The sequence below is a fragment of the Microtus ochrogaster genome (assembly GCF_000317375.1).
Source record: "Microtus ochrogaster isolate Prairie Vole_2 chromosome 14 unlocalized genomic scaffold, MicOch1.0 chr14_random_1, whole genome shotgun sequence".
NCBI classification, from domain to species: Eukaryota; Metazoa; Chordata; class Mammalia; order Rodentia; family Cricetidae; genus Microtus; species Microtus ochrogaster.
The window spans coordinates 9,184,240-9,197,757 of NW_004949096.1; the positions used below are offsets into that span (position 1 = coordinate 9,184,240).

Below are 13,518 nucleotides of genomic sequence, written 5' to 3' on the forward strand. Positions count from 1 at the left end.
CCTCCTCCTCTCCCTCCTCCTTTCTCTCTCTCTCTTCCTTTCTTTCCCCTATAGAAGCAAATATGCCATTGTCCAGGAAGTGGGGGCATGGCTTTCTGAGGCACGCGCTGTTGTATTCCTCCAGCTGCTAGCAGGTCTCTGTCATATTTGAAATATGTGTTTATGTGCATACACACTTTTCTTTTTTCTCTTTCTTTCTTTCTTTCTTTCTTTCTTCCTTCCTTCCTTCCTTCCTTCCTTCCTTCCTTTCTTTCTTTCTTTCTTTCTTTCTTCCTTCCTTCCTTCCTTCCTTCCTTCCTTCCTTTCTTTCTTTCTTTCTTTCTTTCTTTCTTTCTTTCTTGTTTTTGTTGTTGTTTGTTTGTTTGTTTTTGTTTTTCGAGACAGGGTTTCTCTGTGTAGCTTTGGAACCTGTCCTGGAACTCACTCTGTAGACGAAGGCTGGCCTTGAACTTGCAGAGATCCACCTGCCTCTGCCTCCTGAGTGCTAGAATTAAAGATGTGTGCCCCCACTGCCTGGGTTGCATACACTTTTCAAGTGTGAGTCATACTGAGTCATAACTTTCATAATGAGTCATAACTTTCATAATGAGTCATAATCTTGAAATATTTAGGAAAAAAAAAGACAAAACCAGTCACCTGGGCTGGTATGTTATGGGACCAGGCTTAAAGGTAGAGCCTTTCTTGACTAGCTCTGGGTTAGTTATAGCCCTCCAGTCCTGGCTGAGTCACTCTGCCTCAGTTTCTTAATTAAGGGTGGAATCCTTGCTCTGCCTGCTTCCTGTGGTTGGGCATGATATGTTTATTTGTATGTATGTATGTATGTATGCATGTTTTCTTGTTTATGGGGAAGAGTCTCTGGTAGCCTAGGCTGGCCTTGAACACCCTTATGCCCTTCTGATCCTCTGCTCCACCTCTGCAATGATTAGATTACAGACATGTATCATCTCGCTGGTTTATGCAATGCTAGTTTATGCTACTCGGGCACCCTCTGTCGGAGCTGCATCCCTAGCCTGGGGCTGGGTGATATTTAGAAGCAAGGGATTTATGAGTTAGGGCAGTGAAGCCTTAGTACCTGAAGCAGTGTGTAAGACACCAATGTCTGAAGAGATCAAGTCCATTTCTTTGACAGTGTCAGGGGCCTGGCTGAAGGGAATGTGGTTCAGATTCTGGGGGAGGCCCTAGCAATGAGAGAAGCATTGCTGTTTTGCTGCTGCTGTGAGGGCTGGGCAATCTTGGTACAATACAAAGCAGTATTCCCTTATTGATTTGGTCAGTACTGTGTCAAGCTTGCTCCTTGTCAGGTAAAGCATGTGGGTGCTTTACAAACACTCCCAGTACCCTGAGGATTCACTGTTGGTGTATCCCTTTCCTGGAGAGAAAAATCAAGCTTCAGAGGTCGTGTACCTTGTCCAAGGTCACACAGTAGGCAAGGCTGTCTGACTGGCAAGCCTGCATCTCCTCATGGGGTCTTTCCTCTTACTCTGTTTCTTTGGTCCCGATTGTGTGTGTGTGTGTGTGTGTGTGTGTGTGTGTGTGTGTGTCCCATCCAGTTGATTTTGGTAGATTACTTATCTTGGTGACATGAGATTTAGGTTTTGACATGAAGGTTGGTGATGGGTATTTCAAACTCAGTAACTTTAATTCTAGGATTCTGTCTGAGTTTAGTAGTGTGGAAAGCGGAGATGGGCTGGGAAGGCAGGCTGACCATGACATGGCAGTGACTTGTGTCCTCAGATAGGTTACTTAACTTCTTTAACTTCAGATGGCATTTCGAGAGGGCTGAATAGTCAGTCACCTTGGTGATTGTGCCCAGTATCCTATCAGGCAGTTTACTCATGCCCCCTTCATCCTTAATTCTACCTTTGTCCTGAGTGGTGAGCTAAGGCTTATACGCTCCGTGTGTGTGGATCTCCTCCCGGGCTTCAAGGACTTCCTTCCCTGGCCGGTGGGGCTGCAGAACTTCTCAGGCCTGGCACTGCGGAATGGGAGTTCTAGGCCGTGTTGGCTTCATCCCATGTTTGAGACTTTGGATAAATCTGTTTGCTCATGTGTACCCTGTCTGTTGGTTCTAACGGCTGTGCTCCTAGGCCCTGTCTGTCCTGTCACTTCTGACTCATCGTATCTGGGTCAGGACAAGCTGGTGCTTGAAGGGCCAGTGCCTTAGCAGGTGTATACAGGGTGCACCAACCTTTCTTTAGGCCCTTGTGGGCAGAGCTTCCTCCCTCGGTCTCCATGCGACTGCTTGCCTCTGTGACAAGCAGGGATGGTGGGGACCACATATCTCCTCATCTTCATCAGCTGAGAAGGACGACATATGGGGGCTGGAAACAAACCAGAGTGAAGTTTTTGCTGCGTGTGTCCCTGACTCAGGTGTGGACACTGTGGTTGTTGTTCTTTGGGCTGAGAGTTACCCTTGTTTAGAACAGGGCAGGCTATGCTGCTGGAGCTGGCCCATGTGACCGGGGTTGCCTAGGGTGCTGTGTGGGGTGTTCAGATGGGAGATCTAGGAGCTGTAGTTGAGATATGGAGGGGCAGGAGCCTCCTTAGAGCCTCTGTAGTCTCAGCCCCTAGGGGAAATGTCATGTGCGCGGCCCCTACTTTGTGTCCCGTGCCTTCCTCTGCTTCCCTGAGCTAGTGCCCCAGAATGGGAGGCAACTTTACAGGGTGAGTTAATATCCGGTAATTACATAGTGATTGTACTTCACAGGCCTTTCAGAGTGGGGCCCAGCGATGCATCCTGACAAAGCAGAGAGACCTTTGTTGGCAAGCGAAGACTTGGGCCAGCCAGTGTTTGTATTCTGAGGGATCCATGGTTTCATTTTACCCTCCCCTCATCACTGATGTGCAGAGATCTTTCTAGGTTTTCTGGTATTTGGGAACCTGTTGAAACCCTCTCCAGAACTTAACGGGCTTCTGCAGCATTTATTAATTGATTTTGATAACTGTTGATTTGCTAGTGTGCAGGGTTCCCATCTAAAGACTTTAAGAAGATGGCACATGAAACTGCTTCTCTTAAGGAAAGCAGTTACAGAGTTACAGAGTGGGACTAGTCACCCTTCTGAGCCTGTGAATCCAGTGTCAGTAGGCCCATTGCCTACATGAAGCCACCAACACCTCCATACCTTCCTACAAGTTGAATTGTCATGGTTCTGGCTGTGGTGTCCCTTCCTTGTGTGCCAAATGCTGCAGCCGAAGCTGTGGGACTTTCCTTGCCAACCTGCAGACTGCCACTCAGGCTGGTATCTTTCTTTTTTTCCTTCCTTGGTCTTTGGGACTTATCTGAGTTAGGACAGAAGAAGCAGTAAAAAACAAAACAAAATAAAAACCCAAACAAACAAAACAAACAAAAAACACACCCTGAGTGAAATCTACTAAACCTTTCGAGAGAGAAAGCGCCCTTGGCTGTTTCCTGCTGTACTCCAGTCTGCTGAGGTGACTGCAATGGTGGGTCCAGAAGCGCCGAGAGAAGAACATAGAAGGAGCGAGCTATCCCTGCAGCACAGCTCTGCCAGCCCATCTCGTTTCATCCCTTCCCAGTCCTGTGAGGCTGGTACAATAGTACCTGAGAACACTCACAGTGTCTGAAGTCATGAGACATGGGAGGGCCTGAGTAAACTCCTGAACCCCAGAACCAAAGCTCATTGCAAAGCCGTCGTCATCCACGGGAGATATAAAGCATCTTGTGTTTTGCTACAAGGAACAAGATTATTTTGTGCATGTGGAACTGAACATTGATCCCAAAGAGTGTACGACATGTATACACATTCTACTTCTGAATTACATTCCCTGCCCTCTTTACTTAAGACAAATGTTTACTTAATGTGTGTGTGTGTGTGTGTGTGTGTGTGTGTGTGTGTGCGCGCACGCGCGCGCAGTGTACTTGTGGAAGTCTGGGGACATCCTGTGGAAGTCTGAGGACATCCTGTGGAAGTCTGAGGACATCCTGTGGAAGTCTGGGGACATCCTGTGGAAGTCAGTCTGGGGACATCCTGTGGAAGTCTGGGGACATCCTGTGGAAGTTGGCTTGCTCCTTTTATCATGTGTGTCCTAGGGGGTTGAACGCTGGGTTGTCATGCTTGGTGGCAGACCTTTACCTCTGATCCATCTTTCTGACACTTTTTATAGTTTCTCTATTTTTATTTTGAGCTGGAGGTCTAATTAAGTTGTCCAGGTTGACGTTAACATGTACTGTAGCCCAGGAATGCTTTTGACTTTGGATTCTTCTGCTTCAGCCATTTGAGTAGCTAAGATTACAGGTCTGCACCTAGCCCTGCTCAGTGACAAGATTATATTGACGTGGCCTGACAGAATTAGTTGGATTTAGAAATACAGAGAGCCAAAGGAAGATCATTCTGGTAAAGAAGAACAAGAAATGGCTTAAAAGCCTTGAAAAGGGCCTGGGGCAGGGTCGCGGGACAGTTACATGAAAGGGTCCCATGGCCTTCTTCTTATCATCTTGCAGTATCTCAGCACCTGGAGCTTACAGGCTCAGTGAGTATTTATTGAATGAACAAGTACAAGAGCAATCAGTCATCCTTACCATGGAGTGAGAGTCTCCGGAAGGCAAGCAGGGCCTGGGCCTTAGAGATTTTGGTTGCTTGACTTGTTACAGTGGTTATTACACATCAAACAGTAGCTACGTCCTGATGGACTAGATAAACACACCATAGGTAAGGAAAGGAATGGCAAGATGTGCCTGAGAGAGGAAACACTCGTGACCCGAGGAATATTGGACAGCACAGTGGCTGATGGGACAGAGGTTGGAAGGTCTTTATTGCCAAGGAAAAGGAGCTTGTATGTTTTTCTTGAGGCGCTCACAAAGGCTGCCTTTCTGTTTGGAGGACTTGGTGTATCTCAGTCATGAAGTGATGTCCCATGTTCTCAGCCTGCCTAGAGTGAGCACGTGCGCGCGCCCGCGTGTGGCATGTACACACACGCGCACACACACAGTGAACAGGAGCCTCAGTGGTAATAGAGGCTCTTGCTGTGTCTCCTTCCTCATCGATTTTAGGATCACTTAGCTAGAGTGTCTCGCCAGCATCCTTTAGTTAGATGTTTCCAGCCAGATTCTCAGGAGAGGTCGCCTCTCGTTTCAGGTGTTGGCTCGGAGTGGGGTTTTAAGAGATCCCAGAAGCAGCGTTGGGAGAAGCCTTTTCCGTGCGTGGCTAGAAACGTCTGGTCCTGAAGACACAGCTCAATCCTCACCTAGACTTATGACCCGAGGCCTTGCTCCCCTCCTGCCCGTTGAGTTCCACAAGATGGGCTCCTTCCGTCGTCCCAGACCACGATTTATGAGCTCCCCCGTGCTCAGTGAGCTGCCCCGCTTCCAGGCTGCCCAGCAGGCTCTGCAGCTGAGTTCCAACTCTGCCTGGAACAGGTAAGGGTCCAGGACCACGAAAGAGAGGTCTGGGATGATCTGGGGATGGGTTGAGCATCTGCTGTCTTGAGAGCCTTGCTCATGAAGTCTGATCCTAGTGTTGATGATGAGTTTGGCAAGTGACCCTTGTTTTCATAGCGAAAGTAGCTCACTGTGATTTCTAGCCTATCAGGATCCGTTTTGCCAGCTTGGGATCATTGAGTTAGAATTTACAGTCACTGTTCATGCCCCTTAACACCCTTCACCGCATGAGGATTTAAGGGCAGAGTCTTTCAAATGACCTCATATCTCCTATTTAGGAAGCTTGGGCATGATTCTGTGCAAAGCTCGGTGGGTGGCATAGGCCACAGTCTCTTTCACCTGAGCCGCTAGTGCTTGGGGCAGGAGATGCAGCTTTGGAAGGTATCCGGCAGAGCTTGTGAGCCAAGCCCTGACCAGATCAGCCTCGAAAGTCTGCGGGCTACTGGTTTCCAGATCTGGAGTGGCCTCCAGATAAATGAAAGCATCACTGAATTCTCTGTGTTCTTTCTAAGTGGCTGGCCATCAGACCCCCTCTGCTGGTGCCGCTCAGTGGGGCTGTCTGGAATATTCTGGCATTCCGAGGGTCCTTGACTCCTGTAAAATTCCTCAGCACAGCCAATATTTTAACTAGCTCTTCTGCTGAGACTTTGGACCCAGGTCCCTGGAGTTGAGTGGACTTGAGCCCTGACTGCGGCCCTTAGAGCCTAACTCTATGCCTGTCCTACTTCCCTCACTGGCGTGAAATAAAAAGACAAGGAAGGCCCATGGAAAATTCTATTATAAAGGCAAACGGTTGCAGTTTCTATCTGAGAAGATGGTGACTTCCCAGTTGTAAGATCAGACAGGGTCAGCCCCTGCTGGCAATGAACGCTTTCTGGATGCTTGCAGGCTCCGGTAGTGGCAATTCTCAGAGAGCTGGTCCACTGTCTGCCTCTATGTGACCAGGGGGAAGAAGCCCTCTGTGACCTGCAAGATGCCTGGAACTGCCTTTGAATTTGTTTGCCTTGGTCTCCTTAGTACTTCTAGGACATTAAGGAAAGGGACAGAAGATGCAGCTGTGAGTATCCCTTAGGGCTTCCCAACTCTTCATGACCTCTCCTGTGATCTGTTTGAAAAAATGGCTCCTGAAGGCAGATCACCTAACTGGAATGTTTTTCTCTCTCTTTGCAGCGTACAGACAGCTGTGATCAACGTTTTCAAAGGGGGCGGTTTGCAGAGCAATGAACTGTATGCACTGAATGAGAACATCAGGTACTTGACTGGCCAAAACGAGTGCTGTTTTCCCATTAGGAGGCTTAGGGTCCCCCTACCCCGCCTCCCACTCCCATTGTCTTACTTAGCCCTTGCTTGCTGGAAAACTGTTCTTGTGTCTGTTGTGTTGAGACCTTTCATTCAGGTACAATGCCTATGCTCATGTGTATTATGCACTTTGTGCTGGGGGTACAGATTGATAGATAGGAGCTGATACTAATTCTGTAAACATTTAATGGGAACTATATTAGACAACATGACTCAGTGTTTGGAGCCAGGATACTTGAGATTTATATCTGTTAATAAAAGACTTAGTAACAAATATTAGAGTACCTTCTTGATGGCCAGGTGCTGGAGCAGACATATGTGGACCCTGCTTTCCTGGCTTTTGTTATTGCTTTGTTTTGAGACAGAGTATCAGGTAGCCTAAAGGCTGGGGCAATGGCTCAGCAGTTAAGAGCACTGCCTGTTCATACAAAGGTCCTGAATTCAGTTCCCAGCAAGCACATGGTGGCTCACAACCATCTGTAATGAGATCTGGTGCCCTCTTGAGGAAGAGACCCGGTCAGTCATTCTCATCAACTTAGACCATGAAACCCAATATGGACAAGTTCAACAGAACTGCCATATGCGGGCTGCCCATGCATGCTTCAGCATTGCCAGGGCATAAATTTCATTTTTTCCCCCATCAGGTAGCTTGCAGTGGCCTTGAACTAACTATATAACTGATGATGACCTTGAACTCCTGATTCTCCTGTCTCCACCTGAGTGCTGGGTTTACAAGTATGTGCTACCATCTTTGGTTTATTTCATTTTTTATTTTGGTTTTTCAAGACAGTGTTTCTCTTTGTAACAGCCATGGCTGTTCTAGCTCTGTAGACCAGGCTGGCCTCGAACTCACAGAGATCCACCTGTCTTTGCCCCCTGAGTGCTGAGATTGAAGGCGTGCACCACCACCACCCGGCCCATCTTTGGTTTATAAGATGCTGGGGATGGAGCCCAGGGCCTCATGCTTAGTGGGCAAGCATTCTGTCAACTGAGCCACATCCCCAGCTCACTCTCCTGGGATGTACAGTCTGATGGGAGCTGATCACCAGTCATGAGCTGTATGATGACATAATTAATATGAAGAAAGCATGTTAACATGACTTGGTCTTGCCAAGAGTCCAGGGACAATGGAGGTGATGCTTATGCTATGATGTGAGGGTCTGCAGGAGTTCATTAGGGGGCAGAAGGCTCCAGTGGGAGGAATCAGCAGGTGCACAGGCCCTGTGCATGCGGTAAGAAAGCCTACATACATAGGGTACTGGATGGACGGTGGCACAGCTGGATTTGTGTCCTGGAATGAGAAAGGTTCAGAACAGGGCTCAGAGCCCCAGGCTCAGCTAGGGCTGGGAAGTTGAGTTAGCTAGCCTTTTAATTCCTCTCTGAGAATGTTAAAGGCAGAACATCTAGGGTAAGGATCCAGGCCTTCAGTGGGCCAACAACAAAAAAGGCCATTGTTCAAGTCCTGTTTACCTTGAATCAGGGTCTGTGTTAAGGTCAGCTGGGTCTATTTTCATTCAAGCACATAAGCAAACTGTTGTGGTACATTTCTATCTATGTACTTGAATTTCATGTCACAGTTACATAAATGTGGAAAGAGACAGAAGAGACCATCTAGCCCAAGGCCTCATTTTACAGGGAAGGAAAGTGAGGTCCCAAGAAGATAATGGTCTCAGGGGCAGGGCTGGGTCACCAACCTGACTTATAAGAAAGAGGCCAGCTTACTCCAAAAACCTTGAGTTCCTACCCCCATTCCTCAACCCCTAGTGGAAATATAAATAAATAATTCAGTAGCTCAGGAATGTGCTAATTGTTTCTCCCTTCAGGAGACAGATCCTGACATTGTACTTAAAAAAATATTGTGGGCAGCTAGGAAGGTGGGAACAAGCCCGTGATGTTACCTGCCCCCACAACCCAGGGAAGCAAAGCAGCCACCGGGTGCCAAGGAACCTTCTGAATGGCAAGGCCAGCTGGGAACTATGCATGCAAAGATGCTCCCAGAAAACCCGAAATTAAAATTTTTTTATGTAGAATTTCTTTTCTTTTAAAAACTTATTTCTGTGTAGCTCTGGTTTTCTTAGAACTCAACTATGTAGAGCAAACTGGCTTCAAATCCACAAAGATCTGCCTGCCTTTGCCTCCTGAGTATAGAATTAAAGGCATGAGCCACCACACCCAGCTCTTTTACGATTTTAAGCTTTATTATGTTTTTAAATTATCTTTTGTAAATTGGTGTATCTGACTTTCTGGTCTTTCAAAAAAGGTTGGTTTTTAAAAGTGTAAATTTCTCCAAGCTTTGGTGCAGACCTAACAAAACTCTGTGGTCCAAATGTGGCAACCATGCTCCCCGTAACTATGAAGGTAGTGTATATGCAGTGAATATGGAATGCTGTTCCTGTTGAGGAAATGTGTTGGGTCCTAGACAACTTGAGGCACCTTCTGTGCGCACACACAGCCATATCTTCCTTGTGTAATTTATAGACAAGAAAACCATGAGTGAGAGAAACCTTGTGACTGGACCATAGTGGCACAACTCCAAATAGGGGTCCAGATTTGATCTCCTGCCTGAACGCCTGCATCTGATGTCCACACTGGTCTGCTCAGGTTGCTGCTAACAAGTCACCAGACAGAGTAGCTTAAACAACAGAAACCTGTTCCTTTATGTTCTGGAGCCCAGAAGCCCAAAGTCAAGGTGCTAAGCAGCTCAGTTCTGGTGATAGGAGTTCTGCATCACCTCATCGTCAGCGCACATGGCTTCTTGCTGTGTTCAAGGGTGGAGAGCCAGTTTTCTGGTGTCTCTTAGAAGGATGCCAGTCTGCCTTGAGGATTGTACCCCCTAAAACCTCCTATAGCTGAGCATCTCCCAAGGGCTCACCGTCTCATCATGTGGAGGGTCAGGGCTTATATATAGGAATGGGGGGGCAGGGTGCACAGTTCAGCACACAGTGGCACCTCACTCAGTACCGTAGTGTGGTGTCCAAGAGCAGTTTCTTACTGGGAAGTCGGTTGAACTGATGTCCATGGCTTTTTTTCTGCTTTAGTTTCTTTCACAGGGCCTTGAGTTCATCACTTAATGTATGATGATTCTACCCTATGTCCCCAAGAAACATTGACCATCCAGATATTCCTGACAGTTGAGGGGTGCCACCAAAGGTTCTCTGTCTTCGGTCTGGTGGGAACTACAGTGGTTGGTGTGATTTGAACCTAGAGTAAGCTGTAGCTCTTAGAATGCAGAGCTTGGGCTCTGTTTGCATCTGGAGTTCTGATTGCATTGGCTTCTCCAATCTGGTGATGGCGTGGAGACAGGCATCCCTAACACAGGCACAGAGTCGGCCTGGGAATGTGGAACATGTCCCAGGCAGATGTGTGACATGGTGTCTTAGCTATTGTTCTATTGGTGTAAACAGATATCACCAAGGCAACACTTAAAAAGGAAAACATGTAATTGGGGCCTGCTTACAGTTTCTGAGGGTTAGTCCATGATCATCATGACGGGAAGCAGACAGGCATGGTGCTGGGGGAGTAGCTGATAACTATACACTCTGATCTACAAGCAGCAGGCAGAGAGACACTGGGCCTGGCAAGGGGTTTTGAAACCTCAAAGCCCACCTTCAGTCACACACCTCCAACAAGGCCACACCTCCTTATCCTTCTAAGCTGTTCTACTAACTGGGGACCAAGCATTCAAACATATGAACCTATGGGGATTATTTTTATTCAAACCACCATGCCTGGACATCTCAACTTGCATAAAGCAAGCCACCCAATATGTTCCCATATTTGCAAGTATCTGTAGACACAGCTGCTCCACGGATCTCAGCACTTAAGCGAATGTGCCGCTCTCTGCACGTGGCCACAGACACAGAGCATTGAATTTCCTTTGTCTCCTCCTAAGCCCTGTTTGCAGGATAGACCTACACTTTTTTCAGTCTGGAGGGCATCACAGTGGCAACAGGGGTAACAGGAATGTTGGAAAGAGGATGTGGTGGGAGGGAAGGCTGAGTGGTCCCCAGCCTCATTCTTAAGTTTACCTCGCCAGTCCTACTACGTGATCTATGTGTTCTAGACTTGATAGAAGGCTTTAATGTAAGAAAGCCAGCCGCCGCTGATTCGGAGCCTATGGAATCCAGACTAGTTAAGCCCTATGAGCTTGGGGAAGTTGCTTAATTTTTCTCTGTTTCTTTCTCATTTCATAAACTGTGGGTGATAGTAGACCAACCTCACGGCAGTTGGGGGACTGTGGTCTTGCTTAAGGGGTCTTAGGACAAAATCTGGTACAGGAAAGGTTTCGTGAGTGCTGGGCATACTCTGCTGTTATGGTCAGTGCTTGGGGACAATGCGTGTTAAACACCACGAAGGATCCCACAGGGTAGGGTGGCGAGTCATCCTAGGGACAGAGCGAGCATGACATTTCCCCAGTGTTTTGGATGAGGCGAGCTCACTTTGAACTTGTGCTTGGAACTGAAGTTTGGGTGAGGCTGAGTTCTTACAAGGACAGACAGCTATTTCTTCTTTTTGTGGAGACCAAGTCTAAGAGGAAATGACTCTCTCAGTTCTCCATTCTATTCAGCCAAGCAGTAGTGAGCCTTTTGATGCTCACCCAAGTCTAGTGTCCAAAGCTCAATCCTCTCCCTTGGGTCTCTGATCCCAGCCAGGCTTGGCCGCCTTCCTTTTCCCCCTCCGCTTTTCCTTCCTCCCCCATTTCTCCTCTCTCCCTCCACCCCTCTCTCTCGTGTGTGTGTGTGTGTGTGTGTGTGTGTGTGTGTGTACTTGAGGAGTGGGCAGAGGTTGATATCAGGTGTCTTTCTCATTATTTCTGGCCTCTTTGGGCACCTGCACACTTGTGGCTCACACAAACACACAAACACAGAGACAGAGAGAGAGAGAGAGACAGAGAGAGAGAGACAGAGACAGAGACAGAGACAGAGAGAGATAGAGAGGAGAGAGAGGTAGGTTAGGGTTTTAACCTTTGGGGGAGGGGGTTGAGACAGGGTTTCTCTGTAGCTTTGGAGCCTGTCCTGGAACTCACTCTACCACCAGGCTGGCCTCGAACTCACAGAGATCCACCTGTCTCGGTCTCTTGAGTGCTGGGATTAAAGGCGTGCATACTGCCCGGCATTAACTTTGTGTTCTGAGACACTGAGCCTGGGGTATCTCTATTGACTGAGCTGACTGACCAATGAGATCTAGGAAACTATGTAGTCCCAATGCTAGCATTCCAGACCCACACCACAGGCTCAGACCGTGTGGGTCTGATACAAGGCAGGTCCTCATGCTTGTCATGGGATTTTGCTGACAGCCTCACAGGGCCCTCTTTCTCACAATGTAGTTGAGATGCGCCTGGGAGAAGTGGATGCTTGCAAGTGGGAGCCAGCTTGCAAGATGGCCAAAGGCAGACGTCTGTATAACTAGACCTTATAATTGGCCCTTTCTTGTAAGACACGTCATTGTAAACATCATCTTTGTAGATATACTACAAAGTTTGTTTATACAGGTTAAGAACTTGGGTCCAAGTGTGGCTAAGTTCTAAAACACAATATTGAGTTTATAGACAAGTGTTTCCAGACCTTAGGAGTAAGTCCATTCAAAACAGATTGGCCAGTTTTCCCCAAATGAAGTCTAAGCACCTGTTTTTGTCAATATGAAAACCATAAACCAGAATATTTTCTATTTGCAACTGCATTAGGAAGCAGACCGTGGTTCGACATCCTCAGAGGCAAGGGGGTGACCTTTCTGGATAGACTGATTTGGGCCAGATTTTCAGTCATCACCGTGCATAGTTCAACTAGCACGCCTTCCTGACTGAATTCTCCGGAGCTTGGATGTGGTATTTAACACTCCCGCCTCACCCCTGGCTGGAGGTCTGGGTTTAAGGAATTTTCTAGAAGTGGGGGTGGCCGAGTCCTGACGTGGATTACAATCCTTTCTCAGCAAACACCTTTTTCTGCTCTTACCTGGCCAGCGAGAACAGTGAGAAAACACAGACCGACGTTCACTGACTCTTGGGAGAACCTGGGCTGGGCTTGTAGATGGTGCTGCTGTCTACTTACTGAACGTTTGTGGTGGGCTCTGCCAGGTCCCTGGCACGTTCTGGGGCAGCCATTGAGGCAGGTGACTCAGAGTTTGCAGCAGAGAGGAGCTGGACAGGGAGTCGTCGTCTGAGAGTTGAAGCGGGGTGGTAGCAGATCATTAGATTGGGGACAGGGTTGATTCCTAAGTTGAAATCTGAGGGTTGAGCAGGTAGCCATCGGGTCCACAGGGCAGCCGAGGATGGAGCTGTCTGTCCATCACTCACGTTGTGTTCTCAGCTCCCAGGGAGGATGTTTTCTCTGCAGAAATACTCAGAGGTGACACTTTTGGAAGTCGGAGATGAGTTGTCTGTAGCTGGCCCGAGGTAGGAAATGGACATTCTCCTTCTCTCTCCAATCACATCGCTTCTGTTATTGAGGAGGAAGGTGGCATAAAGGGAACCCGAGATTTTTAAGGAGAGGAGGCTCCAACTGTTTGATTTCTGGCAGGTCTGGGGCGAGACTTCCACCGGAGGAGTGAGTGGGCTGCTCGAATCCTATACGGAAATCCACCATCAAGGTTCCCATCTCTCTGAGTCTGCTGACTGGGGTGGGAACCACAGCTGGGAAAAGCTTGGCAGAGGGATGAGAAGAGGGTAGCTGATGGCTCCAACCCCAGTGTGAGGCACCATTCCCTGAAGCAGATGGCAGCAGCGGGTGCCCGCTGAGCCCTATGTGCCAGGCCCTTCCACGGCTGTGCATACCCACTCTTCCACGGCTGTGCATACCCACCCTTCCACGGCTGTGCATACCCAC

At 48.1% G+C, this 13,518-nt stretch overlaps 1 protein-coding gene across 1 annotated transcript in view; it reads left to right on the forward strand.

Moving 5' to 3' along the window:
- The window catches only part of Prr5l (proline rich 5 like), a 177,600-nt gene that overhangs the window by 112,737 nt on the left and 51,345 nt on the right, over positions 1 to 13,518 (forward strand). Inside the window, exons 2-3 of the mRNA XM_005364101.3 lie at positions 5,097 to 5,377; positions 6,569 to 6,649. Of these exons, the coding sequence (XP_005364158.2) occupies positions 5,097 to 5,377; positions 6,569 to 6,649 (362 nt within the window). The remainder of the gene's footprint in view (positions 1 to 5,096; positions 5,378 to 6,568; positions 6,650 to 13,518) is intronic.